Source organism: Anser cygnoides, chromosome 2 (genome assembly GCF_040182565.1).
Source record: "Anser cygnoides isolate HZ-2024a breed goose chromosome 2, Taihu_goose_T2T_genome, whole genome shotgun sequence".
Classification (NCBI taxonomy): domain Eukaryota; kingdom Metazoa; phylum Chordata; class Aves; order Anseriformes; family Anatidae; genus Anser; species Anser cygnoides.
Window position 1 is genome coordinate 53,392,271 of NC_089874.1, and position 26,077 is coordinate 53,418,347.

Sequence of the window (26,077 nt, forward strand, 5' to 3'; positions counted from 1 at the left end):
CCTGGCAGAGCTACGCACCTACATTTTCCTCCCTTAGTCCATGCTAAAAACACAGGAGAGTGGGGGCAGCCACGGCAGCACCGTGCAGGCCCAGGCTGTTCCCAGTCAGTGCCTCACACACCTCCAGCAGAGCTGTCCCACGAAGGGCCGCGTAGGCCACGGCACGCCATAATGGCGGCCCCGGGGAGTGTAGGTGTAAGGACCACGAAGAGGGGTGCTCGCCCCGACACGTAGCTCCTTCCCAAGCCAGGCACGACCCAGAGCGTGGTCTGAAAGACCAGAGAGGGCAAACAATGGTGTGGCTCTGGTGCTGCCTCCCTGCCCTTCTCCCGGCATACCTGAGCACGGTGCCTCCACCTCGGCTCTCTGCCCTCAAAGCCCAGCGACAGCAGGATTACTTACGTCGGCAAACAGACCGATCGGCCCAGGACCCTTTGCAAGCATTCCCTCTCGCCGTGCCTTTCGGCCCGTCAGCGGCTGCTCATCACCTCACTGAGGAGCTCAAGTCTTACCTCAGCTGATAAAACCACAAGCGACATGTAAAACTAGTCATGGAATGCCTGACATCAACCCAGGGGAGACTGGAGAGACAAGGGCTGAAACCTGATTTAAAGCACAGCCAAACTAATATCAAGGACCAAGAAAGCAAGAGCACATACTCTTGATTTTTCATTTCAGATTTTATCTATTCTTATTCCAGTCCATTAGATGTATTGATTGCTATTTTAATGTCTCAGCACATCCTCTATTTACATTTATCTGCTGCAAGTCATACATACACAAATTTTCAGGAACACTACAAAAACAAAGAGTTTAAAATTAAGGTTCAACTGTTTACCACAAAGCAAAACTAAAGTAAATGCCAAAAATCCAAGCATTATGGTATTTTTTCCACTTGTGCTTCCCTGCAGTATGAGAAGCAGTAAGCTCACAATAACTCCTCCTTAAGTATCTTAACATTCAAAGAGCTAAATTCACATTTTTGCTGGAGCCCATAGTTTCTGCTTGGATGCCTGAATAGGCTGTGAGAAATAAAAAGCAGCAGAAACAAATAGAAGGAAAAAATAGCAGGAAGGGATGGTCTACAACTGGAGACTGCTAAAATATAAGAAAAAAAGAAAACAATTCATGTAAAAGACACACAATTCTGCATTTAACTCTTCAGGAAGATCTTTTAGTCACTGTAAGGCCGGCGTATGAAAGATCTTTCAATCTCAAAGTTGGTAATAATCAGGATGCAGAATAATTAAATACTATGCCCCCCCCATTCCATAAGGAGGAATCCAGAATCTCAAGAACTCTACCAAATTACAGTAACTTTGCAAAGCTTACTAGTGGCTGTAGATAAGTTTAAGTGTTAAATTACCACGTCTCTAGTTTTTTGTTTTTTTTTTTTTTTTAAAAGCAAATATTTCACACTTTATTTTTAAGAGAAGCAAAATGATTTAGCATAACTTTAAGTAATGATAAAAATGTAACAGCCTCCCTACTACAGAAATGAGTAAGCTATCTGCAGAGTCAAATTCCTTCTGACTTTCACAAGACCTGTGTGCTCTATTAATGACAGTTTAACTGGCAGAACTGCTACATCATGCCTTGAAATCCAAGCTACATTGGTGATGATGAAAATAATCAAGCTTGTATCTCATCTCCTACATGCCATAAAGAAAGGAACCTAACACCATACAGTGGTAAAAACCCCGTATCCATAACACCTGTAAGAAAGTGACCTGAAATCCAAGCACCAAAAGATGTTTATACCCATAAATGAGGCAACTGAAAACATCCTAGTATTTCAAATGCACCAAAACAAGTCAGTTACACAACAACTGCAGTTTGATTTACTATTGAGTTAATATATTAGAAAAGGGTAGAAGTAGAAAAAACAGCAACATCTGTAAAAATTGTAAGACCACATCATATTCTAAGGGCCTACACAATAGACTGACTTGCAAGGACTCCCTCCTATAGTTTTTTTACACTGTCTTTACAGATAGTGCACTATAAGGTCAGAAATACAGCACAATAAGAAGGTATCTAAATTTCATCTTTAACAGAGCTAGTCTGCATTAAAGTTTTGTAGGAATATGCTAATCCAAGATTCTTATTGTCTGCACAATCACAATAAGATATGAGCTGTTAAATTTTTCTCTATTTAAATGTTTCAAAATATGCCATAGACAGTTTGAGTCTTTCATTTCAAACTGCAAACAAGTTTAATTTTATGGAATGTTTCCAAGGAAACAGTATTTTGAATATGATAAACCCAGGTTTCAGATGAATCCAGTTCTACATGGAGAGGGGTGAAAAAAATAAGTCAGTCATCTCTGGTAGTGTTCAAAATTGTTATTCCTGTAACATTTTCCTTGTAATTCCGATAATGTTCCCAGAGATGCTGATTTACTGATCTAACCTTCAGACAACCCTCTCAATTCCTGAGGTTGCACAATTTTTGCCTAGTGACATTTCTTCCTGAGCACAAAAGCCTTTCTGGTGACCATGCTGTGGAAAAAGGATAGCATAGACAATAAGATAATGCAAGTCAGTAAGATTATTATCTATGCGCTTTTTTATGTTATTGAACCTTCTAAGAAAGGATTATCTTAAGATTTTGCAAGGAGCAGCAACCAAGTAACGAAGCATTCTCTCGACTTTCCATATCAACAAAGAAAACCCTCTCTTGTTCCAGTTCCATGCATTTCTGCCCAAAAAAACACAAACCTTAAATAATCCTCTTCCACATTCAGACATTTGACAACTGGAAATGAAGTGTAACAGTCTCCTATTCTCAGGTTAGAAAAAAAGGTATTGCTACAGTTTGAGAGAAGATACACTTGCTGTTTCATGATCAGATCTCCTCTGGCAGCTGCTGCATTTCAAAAGGAGGCACTAATGAAGGAAAGCTACTTCAGACTTTTTTTGTATCAGATTCTACTTCATACACAAGTACTCTGCTAGTAATGCCCAAAGACATAACAACATATAAATAGAGAGAGAGTGAGTGTGCATGTTTTGGTAACATGTGACTGTTGTGGTAACAAATAACTGCTTTCTGAGGACATAACAAAATCACAAAAATAGATCTTAAGACCACACAAAGTTTTTATGTTAGATTAGTAGCATACAAAACAAAAAACAAAACAGCAATTGAAGATGTTCTCTGTTTTGTTTATTGGTTTACGCATTTGTTGTGAACAAGAACACGGGCATACGGGATGCTAAACGGAAAAGCCAACCTGCTGCGCCAGCAACATTTTTGCAATAAAGCATGGTTTCTGTTTAAAGATTTACACGTGCTCTAGAAGACAGCAAAGCACTAGGGCTTCAAATACACATCACTCAAACACATTCAAATTCAGGCTAAACCATAGGTATGGGTGTCATGGAAACAGAAACTTAATTCTGATGGTTATTTGTTTGCTTTGGATAGTTATTTCTTATTACTTCATTCACCTACAGTCACTCAGTTCTTCATTCGCCTCACCACATATACAATGCTTACTGCAAAATACAGCCAAAACATGACTGATTGTATGGACAGCGTTTAAAAACAGCCATAATCCTACAGACGCCTATGGCCTTATCAACAACACTAGCAAAAAAAAACACTGATATAGTTGCACGAGTTTCTGTAGTAACATTTTATTTTAGTATAGAACACTGAGAGGATCTTACACCTGCAACAAAGCCTGTTCATGAAGATCTACATCAATATGACCACACTACAGACTAAACAACCACACTCTCAGAAGTGTAAGCTAGCCTACCTGCTAAAAGACTAAAGACTTTCTAAACTTAGCTTTTTTTTTCCCCTTCCAGACAACTAAACACAACTCTTATTTTCATTCTTTTAAAAAAGTGTCTGCTTATAGGATTTTTCATTTTAAGTGTACATCTTCCTCAGTGGCTCTAAAAGCATGAAAGACTGCTGAGAAATAAATGACATTTGTTTGTATCATTTGCCCATTGCTAGCAACTAGCACTAATTGGGCCAGTACCATGACCAAAAGTAGCATTCCCTCCCCACCTGGCAGACGCCCATTTCTGCTTCAAGTCCCTCTCTCTTATGCTGCCATACCTACTCATTAAGCCATACAAACAGACATGCTGACAACTAATCATGCTGAAAAACAACTCAGTCTTGAGGCCAACTTTTGGAGAACGAGCTACCTGATCAGGTTTATCATGTAACTAACACAAACAGTTACAAACTGGGACAAGGGAAGAGACCTCAGTGAGTGCTCAGACTGCTTCTTCTCATGGCTCAATCACCACAAAGCATTCAAACCACGGCTTAGAATAAGAATTGGAAACATTTGAAAACCACTGCCCTGACTGGAAAAGGAGCGATTCATTACAAGAATCAACAAGCCTAGGACTGAAATTCCTGCAGAAACGGATGCAGTAAATCACACAAGCTGTTTATAACATAATATGTCAGGACAGCATTTTGCTCCTGGAAGCCAGGTGGCCAGCGGACACCCTTGATGCAGCCCCTTGTAAAGTGGAACTGGAGTACGCTTATGCCCAGTGTGCCCAAGGAGCACAAAGCAAAGCCCACAGACTCTTAACTGAGAGATGAGGCAACTCTACACTGGTCCAGAAGGATGCCCTGAGAAACTGCAACTAACATTTGTACTTTACATAAACTATGAGAGCATCATGCAAATGTCTTTCAGTTGTGTAAAAGCGGGAAACATTTACTGGTATCTGAAATAAGATGTGGGGCTGTAAGGCATTACCCCTTTACACAAAGCCAGAGGAGATATGTATGTGAAAGTTTAGCACATCTCAACTCAGTAAAAGGCAGCATGAGGAAACTGAAATCAAGATCTGAGAGAGACTGCAAAAAGTCCCATTTGCATATAGCTACCTAGCTAAGTGAATGGCCACCATGTCATCATTTTTGGAAAGTGAGGAGACAGTAAGTTTAGTATTGTAACTGATTTCCAAGTCACAAGAACAGGTCCATAGGACTTAGCACACCCTTGCTCTTATCCATTCCTAGACCACTGATGTAGTTTGGTATAATTAAGCCTCCACCCTAGAAACTTGGATGAAACTAAATCCAGAGTTGTGCACAAAAAGCCACACAACGCCTGTCTCATTCTTTTGAGAACTATATTAAGAAATTACAGAAAGAGCCTACATACACAACCTCTGGTTCTCCGATAAAGCAATTTCAAATGAACACTGTTATGAGATTAGGAAGGCCTAATTTAAAGCTACAACTATGTCTAGCTGTATGTTTTTAATTTGACTTACACATTTGTTTTGTTTTTAATATGCTTTTATTAACTGGAGATTTCAATAGTGATCCAGGCATAATTTATTGCAGTTAATACTCTTCTTCCTACCATGCCTTCTAATCAGCACCTTAGCACTATTCCCCTTACCTACACCCATTACTCATCTGCTGTTATCATCTCTAATCACTCACATCCCTGTCCATAATGCTTCGCATGAGGCCAAACAAAGCAAAAGAATATAAAAGGAGAATGTAAACAAAGAGAGCTCCTTAGACTGCAGAAGGAGGCATGAAATTAAAGAAGAAAATTGAAGAAATGCAGAACAGAAAATATTTACAGAACAACATGACAGCTGGTTAGCACTTTTAACAAGAACTAAAAAAAGTAAGAATTATTTCACATATCTGTACTGTAGCAGCACATAAAGGATCTTACGACTCTTCACGCCAAACACTGTGCAAATACCAAGACAGTTTTTGTTTGAAAGTTATTTCAACCTTTTATTAAGCATCATTCTCACTTCCCTTTTTCTCATCTGTTACCATCAGTTGTTATTTAGCCCTATCACTTCTCATTTAGTATCAAAAACCAACTTCACTCTTCATCTGCTCTGCAACATGAACCTCCATATCTATTTCTTATTTCCTACTGAGACCACCTTCATGGTTTCTTCAGTATGTCCATAACGCCTATGAACTTCATAATGAGATCATTATGAACATGTACAAAATTAATATATTACACACTTTCAAATTCCTACTCAAGACTGTCATCCCCAAATGCATACAGAATTTAGTGACTTAAATCATTAGTGCAATGAAAACAATTCTGTTCTTAGACAGTTACAACATGCCACACTTGAAGCCATGTCAAGTCTATGCCCTATACTACAAACAGCTGTGCTCCTTTGGAGGAGGAGGAATCAGTTTTATGACTGCTGAGGAATTATGAGATATTCAAAATCATATTCCAAATCAGAGCCACAGTAACAAAAAAGATCTCCTAGACTAGGCTTTTTGTAAAAGGGTTTTGATGATTTGAGGCAAGTCATGCTAAGCAAAGTACACAAACAAACATAAATGCTGCTAGACTTGCCCATATAACATAATTCATTGATTAAATACTTTAAGCTAAGCTTATAAAAACAAATATAAAAAGTAAATGCCGCTACCAAAAGGGAACCCCAAATAAACAGTATCATATTATCCACTGGCATTTATGAAGGTTGCAAGCTGTACTGAAGCTTGCAGACACTCGAGTTGCCTCTGGTAGTCTAGGATTTATTATTTTAAACAATACCATAAAAGAAGTCTGTTGTGTTTCCACAGTGAGGCTCAGGTCTTGAGAACAGATGCTTTGCAACAGTAAGGGCATTTGAAGTAACTGACCATATTAGTTACAAGCTATTCCCCTACAGGTATGGTCTTTGTGAACTCTGTTCCCATTACCAGATGCCAAGAAGAAAAAAATATAAGACTGCGCACGGACCCAGCCAGGTGATACACAACAGGGAGTGAGAAAGAACTAATAAACCCTATCAGACAAACTGATTTCTGTAGACATTCTTGTATGCCCCTGCATTATACTCCCCAGTTTACTCACTTCAGAAGAATTTATTAGTTTGAATGCAGCAGAACAGAGAATCACAAGATCCGCATTGCATCTAGTCAAAGACCTCTTGGTCCTGAAAGCAAGATCTAGAGATAGACACATCCAGTGAGGCTTCACATGTCAGCTCCTGCTCTTCACCACCTAAACTAGATTTGGCCTTGGTTCTGGTGCATAGTATTCCCTAGCACCCATAATATCTTACATAAGGTAAAAAATGAGCAGGTCCATTACACAGATGACATTGCAAAAAGTGACACCAAAGGAAGAGGTCACAAGAGTGAAGCACGGTAGTCATGTATTGCCATTGAATGAAAAAATCCCTCTGATTTCTTAAACAGTCTTGGCAGGTAACTTCACAAGTATGAGCTATGTGCACCTCAAAATTAACCCTTTCAAGTATAAAATCTTGAAATTCTTTACTTGAAGGTGAATTCCACTTTTGAAGGATTGCCCTGAATGGCTTTCTGCATTAGAAGTGATTAAAAGCAACAAATAGAGGTCTAAGGGTAAAAAGTCAGAAGAGTTCGGTAAAATGATGTCCTCTTCCCCATACACACATGAGCAGCACTTTAAAAGAACATCATTTCAAAAAAGCTTCTAAACTAATTAGGCACAAATGTGTTTCAGAAAGAGACATGTGCATCACTAGGAAATCATAATACGAATCTCTACTTAACTATCACGATACAGATCTCTACTTCACTGCCAGCAACAGGCCAGAATTTTAAGTGCTTAAGGAATTAAAAAGCAAAAACAAAAAAGTTGTTCCTAAAACTGACAGCAAAGCATTACCTGAAACACTAGTTACTATTGTCGCAATTTAAAAATACTTAGGTCTTCAAACCGTGATAAAAGCAACTGCAGGTTTAAGATCTTTGCTATGAAGGAATCTCCCAGAGAAAACTGTTGGGACAGAACTGATAACAAACCATCACAACCACCTCTAAAAGGCAGTGGTAACACCGGGAGGCTAATCTTTCAAAATATCCCCGCACGATACCATAACCAACAGTTTGATTACTGTTTTTTGACTTACAGAAGACCTATAGAACTCTGGAAAAATGAAAGTAAAACAGCAGCAAGACAGACAAGGAAAAGACAATGGTACTGAACTTCATCCAAAAAACTATGAAAGTTCTTTTCTGTCAAGATTTATTTTCGCAACAGGACATAAGTATCCTCAACATGTATGTACAGTACCTAAGACAATGACATTCAAACCTAACTGGAACCTTGAAGCAGTACCACAGTAAATACTACAGCGTATTATTACAAAGAAGTATTGCTCATATAGGCCTACACAGGCAACGTAATCAATGCCTCGGGATTAAAACACACTCTGTGCCAGAAGAAGTGAAAGAAACTGAAGTGCTCTAGCAAAGACCCTATTTGCGCTTAAAGACTTTCATGGATAAGATTCTGTCTGCTTCAGAGTTAAACTTGTCTATCACCTACGCTTCAACAAATTGGTAATTCAGGTGGATTCTGGGAAACAGCAGCTATACTCCCTCACCAAGTTGTTCTTTCTATAGTGACAAAATTCCTCAAATGGATGGCGGTATCCATTCAGAGCATTACCCTTCATTCTTACTACTGTCCACTAAGAAGTAGCTTTAAGGTTAATTTTCCTTTTTTAAATGTATATGGCATGTGTGAAAAGACTGCACTGCGGAGATAAGCTTGTCTGCTACACACCCTAAACACTTTCCAAAAATTACCTACAAGTCTGTAAACCCATGTAGTCAAAAAGCACCCTTAAAGGTAATGGCAGGCTCAAATTATGTCATTCAATCCCCAACTTCTCTGTCAAGAGAAAATAAGATGTTATTATGGTATTTATTGTGTACACTGATTTGTGGATAATTAATACTACAGCCAACTCACTTCACCAAATATCAGAGTGCAACTTCTCATGAATAATGAATTAAGCTACATGAAAAGTGTTAAGATATGAAAAAAGCACTGATACCAAAGACATCTGTTGACTGAAAGAAAGATGATGTGAGACAGTATTTCATGTAATAATTAATTAATAATGCATTCAATGCTTACCCATCTCTTCCCTTACTGACAATTTTGACTTCGAAATAGTATATGCCACAGGCCGCAGGTATAGGATGTGTAGCTCGAACAGAAGCAGCATCTTTTGGAGTTTTTCCATGACCTGAAAAAGAAATTACATTCAAAATAATGAAAATGTATTTTAAGTAACTGCAGAAGATGACTCAAAAAGTACACACACCAACTACTCAAAAACAAAAGGCTTATGAGGGCAAGAAATTTACAATATTCTAGCTAGCCTTGTTTTTACGCTAGAATATTTTCTTCCAAAATTAAGTTTCCATTGTAGGCACACGCACTGCAACTAAGCATGCTACGAGAAATTCTGGACATATTACTCTAACAGGTTCTACTATTATCTAGAAGAAAGCTAGCAAATGATGTTTCACTGCTTTAAGTAATACAACTGAGAAAAGCCTACCTGGCTTTAAAAGTACTGCATGATTTCTCAAACACGCAGGGTTTACTCTTTTTTACAGACTGAACAATGATATAACCAAGTTTATTCCAATGCTTACTGCCACCTAGTCTTCAAGTTATTGAAAATATACTCAAATTCTCAAGTCTTTCAGAATAAACATCAATCACTCCATATAATGTATGACTTGTAATTCATTTCCACTTGTTGAATGCTATTTCAGGACAGCATTAACATTACAGCCTGCAACTGAGTTAATGTAGCTCCTACTTTTTTTTTCTTTTTTTTTTTTTTTTTTTAAATAAATCTCACTAAATGTCTGCTCTGCTACAACAAAAATGCCCAATGCCTGCTCCTGTCTACTCTCAGGATGTTCAACTTAAACCCAAGAGCCACTTGCAAGCCACTAAGAGTGATTTTTTCCAAATGCATCACCCTCCTTGCAGCCCTTTGTTCCAAACACAACTTGGAAGCAGGCTTTTGGCCAGGTGACTTCTTGTACCAGCGACCTGTTCAAGCAAGCCCAGTCTTCCCTGGGCATATCAAAATCCCTCAGCTATTGTGTGGAAGTCACGCACTGGATCACAGGACATACCTTTTTTAAAAAAAAAAAAAAAACTAAGGTGGAAAGTATATTGGACTTTGGCAAGAGATATTTCAATAGTAAGGCAGTTTGTCCAGGCACAGGATTGTCATAGCCATACAAAAAATCCATGCAGATCCCACACCCAGTCGTGATGTGGATCCGAGATGCTGCTTTGAGTGCGCTGTACGAACCACTCAGGCCTCAGCACTCCAGCCCAGACAGGAAGGCCTACTGCACCTGGATGACAATCAATCTGCATATGCAAAAAAACAACAACCCATCTTCCCAGTGGTAACACTGGAATTATCGCTCAGGCACAGATTAAACACATCTCACGTGCAGCAAGCCCAGTCATACAGCAAGCAAGAAACTGCAGAAAAAATGTTAAATGGCCTAGCCAGCCAGAAAGACCAGGCACAGCTCACCTACACCACTGAACTTCTAGCTACAGAGCCCTCTAGTGTAAATGTTGCTAAACCAGCAAATGCTTCTCTGCTGTAGAGCTAGCACCCACCACCTCTTAACAAATAACATAGCCAGACAAGGAAATCTCTCCACTTCACTGTGATTGCATTTGCATGCAAAACTTTGCTAGCACAGCAAACTCTTTAGTCATTGAGATTAGGTTTAACCCACACAGGTTTTCTGATAGAACTAGCTTGCCTCAGTGTGTTACTACCTTAAGGCAACTAGCCAGCTGCCTTCATTTTCTGGGTGTGAATGCATTGCTCACTTCAGTATGTCATTAATAAACATTTTATATAAAGATGTTTCGATCACCTCACAGGTTTTACTGTATTAAGCTTATTACCTACCTTATGCATGCTGTTTTCAGAAGTCTCAGCTAATAAATAAAGCAGTAATTTACTCCATGTATCTACAAGACAGCATGCAATATTTTATTGTTCACCACTGGTAAGCTTCCTCAGGCTGCGTCAACCAAGGCGATAACCAAGTACGTGATCCTACAGCTTCTGTAAGTTTCCTCGGTTTTCCAGTGCTGGTTGCTCACTATTTAGCCACTATAAATTAAATTATCATGCTTAAGTATGCAGGAATCCTTCAGCTAAACATCCACCCAAAACTTTATGGACAGAACATGAAAACTTCTGAAAGATCCCTTTAATCCAGATACCTCCAATTAAATGATAAATCAGTTTAAAAATGGTGGAACAGGAAGAGACTTTCTTTTTTAAATGTCCTTAGCTTTTTACTTTAGAATAGACTAAAAAGAAGTTCCCTTGGTTACTCTATGCACTTGACAATCTGTGTAGTTTCACTTCGAGTCAGTCTCCTTATTTGGAGAAGTCTTCCACATAGAAGGCTAAAACATTAGCAACTAGCCAAATATTATTGAAAATGTATACCTATTATGGAGGAGACCTTTTTGTGTGTGTGAAATCGCTAAGTGTTCGGAAACAATACCAGTTTAAGATACTCTCAGCACCTCTTCCTGAAACTAGTCTCCTTCTCACACCTCCCTCCCCAGTCCAGGCAGATATTTGCAAGGCCACACCATGAACCAGGACTGATTTAACCGATCTGGCTTTAAGAAAACTACCAGATTTTTTAAACAGCAGATCAGTTCCCTGATCCCGTTCGCAGCCACACACAGCTGTCACAGTGCAAATAAGAGGTCATCACAGGAGCAGAAGTAACAGGATACCTTACCAGCATTGCCAAACACTTCATGTGGTGAAGCAACATGCTTGGGGAAGTCAGTGCCCAAAACTACTTTCATCCCATTAAACACAAAAGACACCCTAAATTTAGATCTGCTGGCCTTTTAGTGTAATCTCATATGAATCCCATTTTACTACCTGAGCACACTGCTGTTATTTACAGTTACTTACAGTTATTTATAACAGCACAGTTATCAGCATCCAACAGTTGACTCCTTTCAAATACTCCAGATACCTCCATGCCGTCCCAACGCACTGGTTGAGCTCTTCACTACTACCAAGCTATGTTGGACTACACGAGGAAGAGTCAAGAGGAGCTGGTTATCAGGCAGCTTTAAAACAAGAACGAGGCTCTTTACACAGAGGGCTGCTGAGCTGCAGAATTTCTTACCAAAGGATGTCAGTGTCCAAGGAGACAACGAGCAAACTCCTACAGACGGAATTAACTAAGAAACCACACTCTGCTCAGAACGTCCTTCACCTTAAAATGGCTGGAAACGGAGAGGGAAACACACCTGACATCATGTTGCCGTGTTCTCTGGTAATCTGAATCCCCACTTCTTTGCTTTTGAGTACAAAGGAACTCAGACACCCAACTCTGAACTTCTGAACAGTCCCAAATGCCTGTAGTAGATTATACGAACACTGCCCTCTGTTACCTAAAGCAGAGTTCTTGCATAGTTGTAAGCTACAGTTCAAGTATTAAAGAGAATACTTTTAAAGCACATATTGTTTAACACTAAAAATTTATCATTTTCAGCATTAAAATAAGAATTCTGCAAACAGACGCACAGGAGGGAGAAGGAAAATCAGATGCAGAGAGCTTGAGCTTTGCACAGTAACCCTTGTCATAGATATGTTCAATCACTAGAAATGTTTTCTGTTTGGTTTTCATTAAGTGTTCAACAACTATTAGTCTACCATAAGTAAAGCTTTTTTTTTTTTTTTAAAAAAAACATTTTTAAGCATTCGCATTAATTTCAATTTAATCATGCTAAAGGACTAATGACACTGCTTTTGGTAAAAATAATCATTCTAAATTTAAATTCCACCTACGTGAAAAAAACAACTCAGATAAAAACATATTTGGAGAGGAAATCTCAACTTTCAAAAACCTATTTTCTGAACCTAAATATAAGTGCATTGTGCACACGCACCAAACAGTCCAACAGAAACTGCAGGAGTGTTGACCTCAAAGGTAAATGAGTTTATACAGTTTAAATCCTTAAATGAAGTTTACATAAGCTTAACTGAAGTTATTTCCAACAGGTGGTTCAATTACTTGGACTGATGAAATAAAATAGTCAAGGCCTTATCTTCTGTTGAATTCATCAGAAGTTTTTGCTGAGACCAGAAAAAAAAAAAAAAGACTTGCACAAATTACTGACTTGACTTCAACTCTGCCCCCCCCATTTAACAAAGGAAGACATCTCAGAGCTCCAAGGGTGTCCAAAGCAGACATGGTGTACTGTGTCTTACACTGAGTACTGAATGTGCTTCAAGTGTTTTCTGCCAGCAAAATTGACACAAGCCTTGCCTCACTGAATGACAACACAATTATTGCTATAGAATCCCCTTTTGTTTGTTCCAGAAGTTGAGAGGCAGAGCTTGCACTGGAAAATAAAATAGAATTCTTTCAGTTTGGCACCAGAGACGGTTCAAAGGCAACTGAACTGTAAATAAGTGTCTGGCTAAGATTTCCTGGCCTGTGACACATCAGAGCAAGTTCACGCAATGGCTGCTTACTCAAAATTGCATAACTTTTCTCAGCTTTTTTTGGACAATTGTCACGAGACAAGTTAAGTGAAGTTACTAGAGGACCTTCCACGGTTTTAATCACTAATGATTTATTCTGTTTACACACTTCTGTATACAGTTTCCTTCACGGCTGCAGCCTTGGTTAGGTCTGTCTATATTTTTATCTCCTTATACTACATTGCATAGATTATTATCTACTGGAAACAGCTTGCCTGTCTACTGGAACATTCACATTACATACACCATTTATGAAGTTGTTATTTTTCCACAAGATCCACGTAGTAATTCTGAAGACTGTAGAAATATGTAGAAATATTTTTAAAGATGTCTTACCTTAATAGCTATATATTTTGTGTAATAAATGGTTTACACATAGCAGACACTGGTCTGAACCCTGTTTCCTTTACGACTTACCTCCAGCTCAGTGCTGTTAATATGACAATTATGTGAGATTACACAAATTTTAGTTTTTTATACTGTTTTTCACTTCTCCCCTACATAGATATACCACAAACAACAGTCACAAGGACAGCGTTAACTTTATCAGCTTGGACAGCTAACTGGCAGCAACACAGAAAGATACATCCATCCATCTAAAACCAAAAATACCCCTGGGTATAGTCTTTAATGTATTACAGTATCACTAATGCCAATACTATGTATTTCATATCCAGATTTTGACAAAGCTTCCTAATCAAGAGTCAGAATTTGTAAAAGTGTAACAGAATTACTCACTGTGGAAAGAAATTACACTTGTTCTGGTAAACAACATGCCTGTCAGTGCATCTTCCCTTCAACCACCTCCCCATGGAGGTTTTCCTTTTCAAGTAACACTGCGATTCTGAGAGATAACAAAAGAATATGAGCACTGATCCTTGGGGTTTGTTCACCCCAACAAAGTTTAAAGAGTTGTTATCCTGAAGCCAGACTATGCGATTGATTTTAAATCTTCACCCCTTGATCAATACCTGGTTCTGTGGCAGTTTTGACTTTTACGCCCTCTCTAGGATGCCTGCAAAAAGCTTCAGGTCCAGAAATGCAGTACAAAGCACGACAGCTGCCAACGGGTAGAAAAAGACATCTACTGCAGCTCACGTTTCCGTACAAGTTGTCCACTGGTATGCAAGAAAATTAGAAGAATCTTCAAAATCGCACAGAGAAGACCATCGTTTCTCTTACAAACCAAGAAAAGTGTCACTGCTCACAATACACCAGCTCATTAAAATTATAAAGCTATATGAAAAAGTGACTTCGAAGGTGTTGTTTTCCTGATTGTTCCATGCCTCGACGCACCATTTTTTTCAGATGCAAGTACCGCCAACACATCCAGGGTGAAGAGAAGCACTGATGTTGCCAGAAGAAGTGTCTCCTGTCAGTCACAGGCAGGAGGAAATTACTCCAGAAAAACAGTTCTATGGTCAGAAAGCTACAGAGGCAGCAGGGAAAGATTGAGAGTGTGTACAATTACCATAATAGTAAACAGAACTGATTTTCATTACTGGCTTCTTTGGACAGACCAGTCTTCTCCCCCTTTCCTGGATATCTTGGTCCAGAATACAACAGATCTTAATCTGTGCCCAATGTGCGATTCAAATTTTGTTTTTACAAAGAGGTTTACCATTCTTTCATGGCTACGTAGACAGCAGCACTGAAAGTGTCGATATTCTACCAGAAGATGCTCTGCTTTCTTTTGAGACCTCTACTTGCAACTGATTTGTAGAGACGACATTTCACAACACTAACCACATTTCTGCATGCTCTCTTCCCTTATTCTCCTCACTGAACCTCCTCATTTTCTCCCTTTTATCATATTCACAGGGCTGCAGAATCCAGGGAAGGGAAAAAAGGAGAAGTTTTAGTGCTCCCCCCAGTTCCCAAGTAGTTCACCGCCCAGCCCAGGTACCAGCTCCAGGTGCCAGGCTGGTCACAGCTATGCGGGGCTGCCCTAACAGCCACCTTCACTACATTACCAGGATGAAAAGATGGGCCTCTTAAGAGGCCATTCACTCCCATTTGCAGTTAGGAGAAAGAAAAACGTATTCATGTTCTATTGGCACCTCTCCTTTTCACAGTCCTCTGGGCTAATTTAAGAACTCTTCAACCTTCATCACTTACTATTACTTAAGAGCCAGAGTAAAGGTATTTTATTATTATAACCTACCAGCTGTGCTTTATGGCTTCTGCTAGAGTACCCACAGTACTTCCTATGTTACCCCTACTTCAGAAGCATGTGGAGCCTCTTGTAATTTCTTTGAAGGAACAAATTTCTGTTTTAATAGTAAGAGAGAGGAAAGGAAAAAAAGCGATAGCACAAACAAAGCCTGAAAATATACTTCTGCAATGCCACTGGCAGACAAGAGTCTCTAAGTTCTAGTTTATGAGCAAAAAGAGTAGGTCAAATGAAAAAAAAAAATAATAAAAAAAACAACAGCAAAACAACAAAAGAACTTGATGGCCATAAAGGTATGATCATCCTATGGAAAAAAAAAAAAAGCTGCAGCCACTAAGCAGCAGAAAATACAAAATGCTTCTAAAAATACAAGATCATAAAAAACTGAACAAAAGCCAGGAAATTTAAAGTTGAGGATTAAATAACATGTCCTTAGATCACTCAGTGCCTCCCAGAAACTTGCGCTATAGCTAGTCATCTGCCCCCTTTATTAGCTTTGTACGGTGCCTTAAACTTTGCATTTTAACAGAGCGCTCTGTATGTAATAATAAAGCCTCTCTATTAAAAAAAAAAGTCTGAGGGGTACATTTAATCCTTTCACGGGAGCCAAATCCTGCCATGTGTTTGTGTCGCCGTTTTCCTCCTCTGATTAAACAGTAACATGTTTATCGAGATTTCACTTGAATTTCACCACTGTAAACTCCGAGAAAGGGTAATTGCAAGGTTGTTTTTCTCCCCTCCCATTCCGCTCATTTGCCTACGGACTGACAAAAGATCCAGTTCTTCGCAGCCAACTCAGAAGTGGTTTTGAATCCCCAACACTTCTACTTTAGGACCGGGGCCTAGAACACCAGATGTGGCTGTGTTTTTTCAGGTCAGAGCATACGCTTCTGTTTCCAGGTTTTATGACATTTCATAACAACCAACACTTACGTTCTCCTACTGTTGCCTCTTGCGGATTTTTGCAAGCACATACGTTGATTTTTATCTCTCCTCCCAGCAGCAGCAACTCGAACCGTGAGCACAAAGTTACAAAGCCACCTTTAGGGACAGAAGCCCTATTGTCAGCCCTTCCTCCGAGCCACCCCGCAGCCAGGCCAGCCTGCGACCGGTGACTTTAATTCCATTTTTCACAGTTTAAAAATAAACCCTGTTTTTCTCTCCGCTTTTCCCCTCCCGTCATTTCCGCGTTTAATGGCTTAACGCTGGCTGCTCTAACTCCGCTTAACCCTTGATTTTCTTGAGAGAAGGAAAGAGAAGAGGAAAAAAAAGAGAAAAACACACTTATTTTTCCTGCTCGCTGCCACCAGCGGGACACGTCACGCCGAGCCTTTCTTCTCCTGCCTCGGCCCCAAACCCCAGTGCGATACCTGGGCTTTACATAACAGCCGGGGGGCAGGGGGCGGAAAATGGGGCAAAAAGGGGAAAAAAGGGGGCCCGCTGCCCCCCGGGGGGGGGAGGCGGAGGAGCCAGGGGGCGCCTCGCCGGGCGGCCGGCCCTCACCTTTGTAGTGCACCCGCAGGTTGTTCTGCGAGAGGCCGATGTAACTGAATTTGTCCTTCGGGCTCCACGAGCGGGGCAGCGGCGTCTCCTGCTCGTCCACGGCCGGGTAGAGCCTCTTGAGCCGCCGCTTCAGCTCCTTCTCCTGCTCGTTCAGGGCCGGGTCGCCGTGAGGGAACGGCGCGGGGACGCCGCCCGCCGCCGGCAGGCCCACGGCCGCCCCGGCACCGCCGCCCCCGGGCGCCGAGGGGCCGCCGCCGCTGCTGCCTGCGGGCGGCGGCGGTGGCGGCGCGGCGGTGGCCGGCGGCGGGTGGAGCAGCAGCGCGGCGGCGGGGCCGGGGCTGGCGGCGGCCGGGAGCCCCGGCGGGGGAGCGGCGGCGGCGGCGGCCGCCCCGGGGAGCGGCGGCGGCGGTTGGGGCTGGGGCTGCTGCTGCTGCTGCTGCTGCTGCTGCCCGGACATCGCGGCTCCCGGAGGGGCTCGGGCGGCTCGGAGGGGGCGGTGAAGGCCGGGCCGGGCCGAGCCGAGCCGGGCCGGGCGGAAGCGAGGCGGGCGGAGGGCGAGCACCGGGGCTGGCTCCCGCCTCGCCCCGCCTCGGCGCCGTGCGCGGCCCCGCAGCTCCTCCTCCTCCTCTTCCTCCTCCTTCTCCTCCTTCTCCTCGTCCTCCTCTGCCTCCTCCCCGAGGCGTGAGGGCGGCGGCGGGGCTCCGAGGGGAGGGGGCGGGCCCCCCGCTCGGTTCCATTTCCCGGCCGTGGTCACCAAAATGTCCCGGCACCTCAGGCAGCTCCTGCAGCACCCACAGCCGGACAAAGCCCAGCTGCCAACACAAACCCCGCTGTTTGGCTGGCACAAACTATCTGGAGATGTATTTCCCACGTTCATAAGCGTAACTGTGAATGAACATCTAGCCCTTTTTTGAATTCAACGTGTTTTTTGCTTTAGGTACTTCCTGAGGCAGGTGTCACAGCACACCTGAGGTTGGTGAAAAATTATTTCACATCACCCATTTTGAGATTGTTGCCATCGAGTTCCTGTGCCTTATATAATCATAAAATCATTAAGGTTGGAAAAGACCTCCAAGATCATCTGGTGCAACCATCACCCTACTACCACTATCACCCACTAAACCATGTCCCTAAGCACCACATCCAATCTTTCCTTGAACATACCCAGGGACAGGGTCTCCGCCACCTCCCCAGGCAACCCGTCCCAATGCCTGACTGCTCTTTCTGAGAAGAAATGTCTCCTCATTTCCAACCTGAACCTCCCCTGGCACAATTTGAGGCCATTCCCTCTAGATCTATCACTAGTTACCTGTGAGAAGAGGCCGACCCCCACCTCCCCATGTTTCCGTGCCAAGACATTATTCACTACTCTGTTTGCTTTTAGCCTGTCATTTACCACCTCGGTAAAATAAATAATCCAAATCTATTAAAACGTTACACTTTATAAAAGCTTTTACCCCTCAATGTGCTCCTGGCAGAGACTTGTTAACATCACTTTTTTTTCTGAGGTAGGATATACTGCAGACTGTTCCAGAGGAGAAAATAAATTCCTTTATGTAGAGGTATTTTAGTACTCGATATTAATCAGTATGCTATTTATTCCTCCAATGTTCTATTCGCTTATTAGCTTTTCTGACTACAGCTTCATGAGGACTTGAGAGAGCACACAGATATTTACATAAATGCCTGGCTTCTGCTTTTCAGTCGATGTAAATAAATTAGAAATTGTCAGATTTAGAAGCAGTACTCATGTTCCTCTCTAATATGCATTATTTAGCATTTTCAATATTGAACTTAATTCACCATTACGTGATCCATTCTATTTCATTAAGGCTTCCTCATCATCACAGTCCCCTCTTATCTTGCTTAACTGAAATAATTATGACAGCTGCAAATTTTGCTATCTCACAATACTGTTCTCTTCCTAGATCAGAAGTAAATACAGCAACAATATGAGACTTGCTGCAGAGCCCTGAAGCAGGCTGTCATTAACCTTCTGCCATTGCAGAAACTAGCTGTTGAATTCTGCTCTTTGTTTTCCGTCTCCAGTTTTTGAGCCGCGATAACACTTTTCTTCCTGCCCAGTGATTACTTAGCTGCTCGAGTCGTCTCTGGCTTAGGGATTTAATCAAAGGCCTTTTGAAATGCTATAAAACTAGTCCATCAAAATGTCTTTGGTTTGGGGTTGTTAAGTGTTTTTTTTTTTTTTTGTTTTTTTTTTTTATTTGGTTTGGGTTCTTTTGGACTTTCAGAGAATTTCAATAGATGGATTGGCTAGAAATGATTTTGCTTTGCAGAGTAGCCTAGTCACGCCTAATTTGTTATGCAGAGATTTTCTTCTGTATGTTTGTTTTTTATTTACGCTTACTTACTATTTCAACCACAGGAAACATAATCTAAGAATTCCAGCAATTGGGGGTATTTGTTTGGCCTCCTGTTGGCCATGTCAACAGAGTGTCACCATGTTGGGGACAGGCCTGGACGTGAGTGCAGGTGGTCAGTTCCTTCCATCACTCCAGGGCCCTGGTCCTCCAGGCAAAGGTGCTGCATGGGCATCAGCACCACCGGTGATCCTGCCAGCTCTCCTTGGTGAACGTGGAGCTCGGGGAGAGGACAGAGCAGCCCCCGACCAACACCGTCTAGATGGCATCGGTAAGAATGAAACTCTCCTGATGGCGTGAGCACATCCTCTCCTCACAACGGAGCCAACTGCATGGCCTCGATGCCGCTGAGGTTAATTTAACTCTTGGATCCTGTGCTAGCAACTCTTTGTATTTTCATTAAGAGTGCATAAGTGGGCTAGGGCCATCTGTGCAAGTGATGCCGATAGCGTTCTGGCTGTCGTCAAGGAACAGAGGCAGGATTCTCCTTGGGAATCTATTTCTGTGTATGTCCTTTGTCCCCACTGTAGGACTGATCCTCGTGGTTGCATACGAATTTAGTACGCCTGTTACAGCTGCCAGCCAACCGAATTTCCAGGCACTTTCTCTCTGACATCTAAGATCACCCACTTGTAGTGATGGTAACTGTTTGCTGTTCTTTGTTTAGTATTTCTCCTGGTTGAGTTTTTCCAGTGCATAGTTTCTTTGTAACTGTTTTGGAATTAATTTTCCCCGCTTCAAGAAGATACTTGGAAATCAGCAGTGTGTTATTTATTTTTGTACCTACTGTGCCAAATTGCTGGTCCTAATGAGAAAAGAAAACCACTGAGAAGTAGGCGATGGTATTTCAACAGTGTTAAGGTTGGGTCTCTTCAAACCACCTGGAGGATTTTTTGCTGAGCCCTTTGCTATTTGGACTATTTTTTTCCTGCTAATTTAATTGCTCATATATAGGATAGGCTTGATGAACTGACAAATGAAAGGCTTGCCAGAATGAATCACACGAATTATAGGCCATCATCAGCTATTAACTTGGTTGAATCAAATGGTAATCAAGTTGCAATTTGCAGTATTACTATATTGCTGCTCGCACATAACATGGTGCTTCTGTTTTTATAAAACTGAGCAATCCGCTAATAGAAATAATTTTGCCGTATGAGTCAACTATACCTGTGCCTATCTTAGACCAACAGTGATTAGAAATCTCTCGTGTTTGCCAATGCCTCACTTGTGTTATTTCATATATATAATTATATATGTATAGTTTTCGTCCTTGGATAACAGTGTACATACACAGCAAGATTGGGCTTGTTTTCTGTAACCTGTTCTTACCTTTTTGGTATCTACAAGGGCACTGTGAGCTCTGGGTACCCCAAGTTTCACAAAAGTATGAACTACTCTTTCTAAAAAATCACACCAAATTTAATCTCTGTAATCCGATTTCTTTGGATTTATTTGCGTTTTGTTTATGACTTTAAAGTTTACTCATAGTTACTTCATGCTTTTCTTCCAAAGCTATCTGTAGCTCTTTACCATATCCTTTTTTGACAATGGCGAAGAATTATTTTTGATCATCTTCTGGTGCATGGGTTGTTTTTTTTGCCCAGTAATAGAACACATTTCAACAGAAAATCTGTTCATTGGGATAGATCGTAAATAGAAGATTTTATAGTCTCTATTGTCTGGGCTACTCTACAAGCTCCGTATTCTAACTAAAATGTCAAAATGGGTACAGAAATGAAATGCCCTCCAAGCTGAACAAAATATGTTTTATTCACAAGACAAATTTATGCGGGGGCAGAATAGAAAATACGATGAGACACATTGATTTATTCTTTTTGTGAAAAAAGATATTAAACTATTACACTATTAGAGAAGCGATTCTCAGCTAACAGGTCAAGATCCATTTCTGAGTCATCATGGATTTCTACTAAGGGTGGAAGCAAGTTGGCATCATTTATATGTTGAAAGATAAGAAAAACCATTGAAGACTGACTAAAAAAAAAAATCACACTGGCCAAAATTTCTACAGTAAAAGAGTTTGTTTGGCCAGGTCAGCCTGGACTAAAAAGTTCTTCGGTGGTAAGTAATGGGGTGAAGTGAGATTGAAGGATGGGAGACGATGAAACAAAAGAAGAAAAGAGCTAATTGTCCAGCCTCCCTGGGCTGATGCTGCGTTCCTTTTCCCCTCGTCCTCGCTTGGTGCGTTGGCAGCCGGACTCTTGCAAGGTGCTGGCTGCTTTCCAGAGCTCTTTTAGCTGGTAAGGGGCAGGTGGGCCACAGCACTGCGACGTCTGGAAGCTGCTGCCTTGCAAGGCTTAGCAGAACGTCTTCTAGATGATATTTCGGATGGAAATTTACAAGTTACATGCTTCTGATAAACATTGTAAAGTTCCCATTGCAAACCAGACAGTGTTTTGTTTCCAGCCTGTTCATTGGTAGGGTGCCCATTACCATAGATGAGCAAGCTCAAAGACTGCAGGCTTTCAGAAACACATGGGATGTGTCAAGCTGACCCACTTCTCGAAAGCCAGGCCAGGCCTTTGTGAAATGGCCTGTACTTGTTAGAAGAGATGTTATGATGTCAAGAATGTTTAAGTCTCCGATGGCAGTGTAATTACTGCTATGGTGTTTACAGAGGTGGGAGGGCCCTAGGGGAAAGGAGGCCAAAAAGGAGAACCAGGAAGTGAGATGAGTAAGGCTCTAGGAATTGCACACAGATGGAGTTTCATCGTGCTTTTTTCTTTAGCTCACTTGGCTCTTTAGTAAAATAGATGTTTACATATGAGGAACTATTTTTTTCCTCTCTGCATCTCTCACACCTACAAACTCAGATGTTCCGCGTGCTAATCTTAGTGGCAGATTTTAAATGGACTTCAGGAACATGAAACTGTCAGGTGAAAATGCTGAGTTTAAATAATTTTTAGTTGTTGTAGCTGCTCGCAGTCCTACCGCCAATCTGTAGCTTGCCCCTTTCAAATCTGTTCTAGGGGAAGCAGGCTAGCATGAAATCCTGAATATCTGCCGAAATCTGAAATATTGAAAATCTGCTGCCTTTGTTGGATGGTAGTATTTTACTGCATAGGAGTGCATTATGTTATGATTTACTGAATATACTGAATATACCAGAATCCTCCAAGATGTACAGACAGTTGTCTCGCTTTATCTTAAAAGTACAAAAGCATGCATCTACAAAGTACATCATCTGACAAAATGCAAAATATTTTTCTAACTTTGTTCAGTCATAGTAACCTTGGGGAACAGTTGCATGACAGAGTGATTAAAATATTTCAAACAAGGTCATGATTTCGCAGGTGATTGTTTTGAAGATTAACTTGCCATTATATATGCTGTCATGATTGCAATGTACATGCTCAGAAGATTGGAGGAAGAGTAGCTTCCTGTTCCAGCACATATTATTATTATGATCAGCAATTATTGTTGTTTGCCAAGCCGTGCCTATGCTAACCTCTGTCATCATCAACAATATTGTTTAATCAGCTTGGAAATGACTGAATTTTATCTACTTGGCAGCTTCTTCTAATTTACCGTATGAGCTTCCCTTTGTGAGGATGCCACAGAGGGTGATGTGAAAATCTGTAAAACATAAAATCCTCAGCATTGTTGCAGCCACACAATACCTCCCCTCTTGTAAGTGCCTTAGCAATAAATCCATTTTCCTTTCTAAGAATCAAAATTCTGACACAGATCGGAGAGGTTGTCATAACCTCTGCTCCCCTCCATGCTGGACCAGCTATCCCATGAGTGTTCCTGGCAGGTGCTCGCTTAAACTGTTCTTAAAACCTCCCGTGACTGATACGCTAGCAGGTTTCACTTGTGTTTTGACTAGTAACAATGTGAGGGAATGCTTGAGTGGTTTGAAAGCACATGTTTAATTTGGATATTCTGAAAGCTAAGTGGAATATAAGCATTTCTGTTGCTTTAAAAAAAATAAAAATAAAAATAAAAATAAAACACAACAGTGCTTTTTGAAACATAAAATTTAAGTTTGGATCTGGATTTGCATTGCCATACTGAGTGTTCAAAACTCATGAGTCAATGCCCACCCACAAATGAAATTGGCTTAAAAGCCCATTTTCTTAAAAATAAGACATTTAGAAAGGATGGGTAGGTGGTTGGTTATTTGCCATCTGCTTTCTGTGCTTTTAGGAGACATTTCTTTCATCTTTACAAGCTTTTGCTGTACAGGAGAATTAAAAACTCATTTAAAACAATGTAAAACCTGGGATTCTTACTGCAGTCCCTCGACTTTGGCAGCTGAAAAAGGTATTGATGGATTTGCAATGAAGTCATGAGAAACAGCAACATCCAGCTTGACCTGATGGCATCCCAGTGTCTTCTGCCAGTAGAGGAACACACAGGAATCTGTATAGAAGCATCCCCTCATATTTAATATTCTTGGGTGCTTGGTTGTTGATTTTTTATTTTTTTGTCAGAAAAGTTAAAGAAAAGCATGGAGTGCAATTCTTTGCTATCTCAAAAAGCTCTATTAGCATTCCACTGTATATTGCTAATTTCAGTTCACTTTTCTATTTCTTATGATAACTAATGAATAATAAAGTTTGCTAATAGGCAAACGTTGTTTGGACTCACAGGCCTTAGTAGGTTACGTCTCATGGTAGAGCAGAATTTATTTTTATACTTAAAGATTGCAGGAAGGTAACAATTTGGTGTTGTCATGGATTTGTTACACTCAGCTAGTTCTTGCTAATTAGAGGAAGGTTTTGATAAACAAGTAGTTTGCTTAATTTTAACGCTCCGTGGTTAGGAATTCTGGGATAAATTTGCTTGTCAGAGACTCTTCGTTTGCTCCAGCGAGTACGTTATGCCGTTGAGATACCAAACAACTCTGACCTAACTGTGTGCATGCAAAAACTGCCTCGTTATACCGCGCCTTCCAGTTAGCTGCCTGAAGTGCCGAGGGTGCAGCTCTAGCAACTTGCACGTTTCCTGGAGTGTCATATTTACAGGGCAGGTAGTGTTCATCCCCAGCTCAGAACTAACCTTTGCAAAGTGCAGCCTATAGGAGGCTGGTATCTGCCATGGGTTGTAGAGAAGGTCATCACTTCTCTCTAGCAGTAACCCGTAGTGTGAAGTTGTACTGCAGTACCAGGTCATTAATGAGAGCAATACAGATCACACATGAAAATCCTACCTTTAGCTCAAGTCAGATCTTTCTCATTTGTTTCTCTGACCAGCCTGGATTTTTTAGAGGAGGGTCCATGCTAAAACAAGGTTCATTGGAGACTCAGAAGAACCTGAAAATGCGTTTCTGAAAGTTGTTTCCAGATTGCAGAAAGGGTGCAAACTGGCACATAAAGGAGCATGTTTCATCTCTGTTCGATGTAAGGTTTCTGGGCCCCACAGGCCTCCTGCCTAGTGGCTGACACACTGCAGGAGTGTGCCACAAGAGTTATATGTGGTCATACATACGAGGACTGCCAGGATGCAAGTACACCCAGAAGGAAAGAATTAAAGCTACAAAGCTTAATCCAAATTAACATGTTTCTTATTATTATGGGTGCTTGACTTTGCAAACTTTATAATGTCCTTACAATATTTTTACAGGCGTGTGATATTTACTTTAAACTCGCTGTATGGGAAATTTAAATCCGTGCTGTTTTAGATAGCATAATTTGTGGTTTGTTTGTTTGCTTTTAATAATCCCTTATTTCAGTACATATTTGGCTTCTAGAGACAGCATATTGCTCAAAGCATGCTTCTGCTCTCCAGAGCCTCTGCCTGCAGCGTGATTCACTTTGTTCGGAGTGATCTGGGACAAGGGCCTTCACTTTTGTCCCACGTGGGTCCCACACAAGCTGCTGGGGACTGCCAGGCAGCCTCCTGCCTGCCCTGGTGCCATGGGGATCGCCTGGTCAGCGCCACGCCGGGCTCTGCAGCCTGGTACACGAGTGAGCTCGCCTGGCTCACCGCTCCCCTGGCAGCTCAGTGTCTGAGTGAGGAGAGCAGGAGGCAGCTCTGGCAAAGTGTTGAGCCCTGGAAGAGGAGGGACCTGGAGCTGCTGAAGATCCGGTGCAGCTGAAGTGGGACGTGACTCAATGGCATGTCATCCCTGGCTCATAGGAAGAGGTGAGACACGGCTTGGGCAAGAGGAAATACACTTGCAAAATTAAACACTTCATAGGAGACATAGCCTCTTCACCTCAGCTACTGGCATCTCAGTTTTCATGTCTAATCCAGGAACTGCAGTAGGTAGCATGAGGCATTAATGTTGTCTCCTAATTCCGCTGATCGTCTCCACCTCCAGGATAAGATTTGAGCTCTTGCAGACTTGCTACTTCTTTGCAGTGCTCTCTCAACCCTCCAAGCCTCCATTTGTTTTCTGCATTGAACTTTCCTGTTCTGTATCCTTTCGTATCTTTTTATGCAGAAGTAAAAGTTCCTTGTGGGCAGAGATGCTTATTTGTCTGTTATAATTTATCCACTGTATAGGAATCACGTAGTTACATAAAGCAATAATACTATTAATAGCAGGGAAGACAGCAACTTCCCTTTCAAACTTTTAATACAAATCCTTTATCAATTTAAATGCAAGCAAGATCCCTAATTAAAGTGGCATGCTCTCATGTACAGAATTAATATTGAATCACAGTGAAAAATGCAGGAAAAGGAAGTA

At 41.3% G+C, this 26,077-nt stretch overlaps 1 protein-coding gene across 3 annotated transcripts in view; it reads right to left on the bottom strand.

The window, feature by feature from the left end:
* Nucleotides 1-17,930, bottom strand: part of RANBP9 (RAN binding protein 9) — a 39,485-nt gene extending 21,555 nt beyond the window's left edge. For all 3 annotated transcript variants that reach the window (XM_066992084.1, XM_066992083.1, XM_066992085.1), the window contains exons 1-2: nucleotides 17,039-17,930; nucleotides 8,913-9,024 (exon numbers count right to left, since the gene is read on the bottom strand). In XM_066992084.1, the coding sequence (XP_066848185.1) occupies nucleotides 8,913-9,024; nucleotides 17,039-17,915 (989 nt within the window). In that variant the 5' untranslated portion in view covers nucleotides 17,916-17,930. The remainder of the gene's footprint in view (nucleotides 1-8,912; nucleotides 9,025-17,038) is intronic.
* Nucleotides 17,931-26,077: the final 8,147 nt, after the last annotated feature.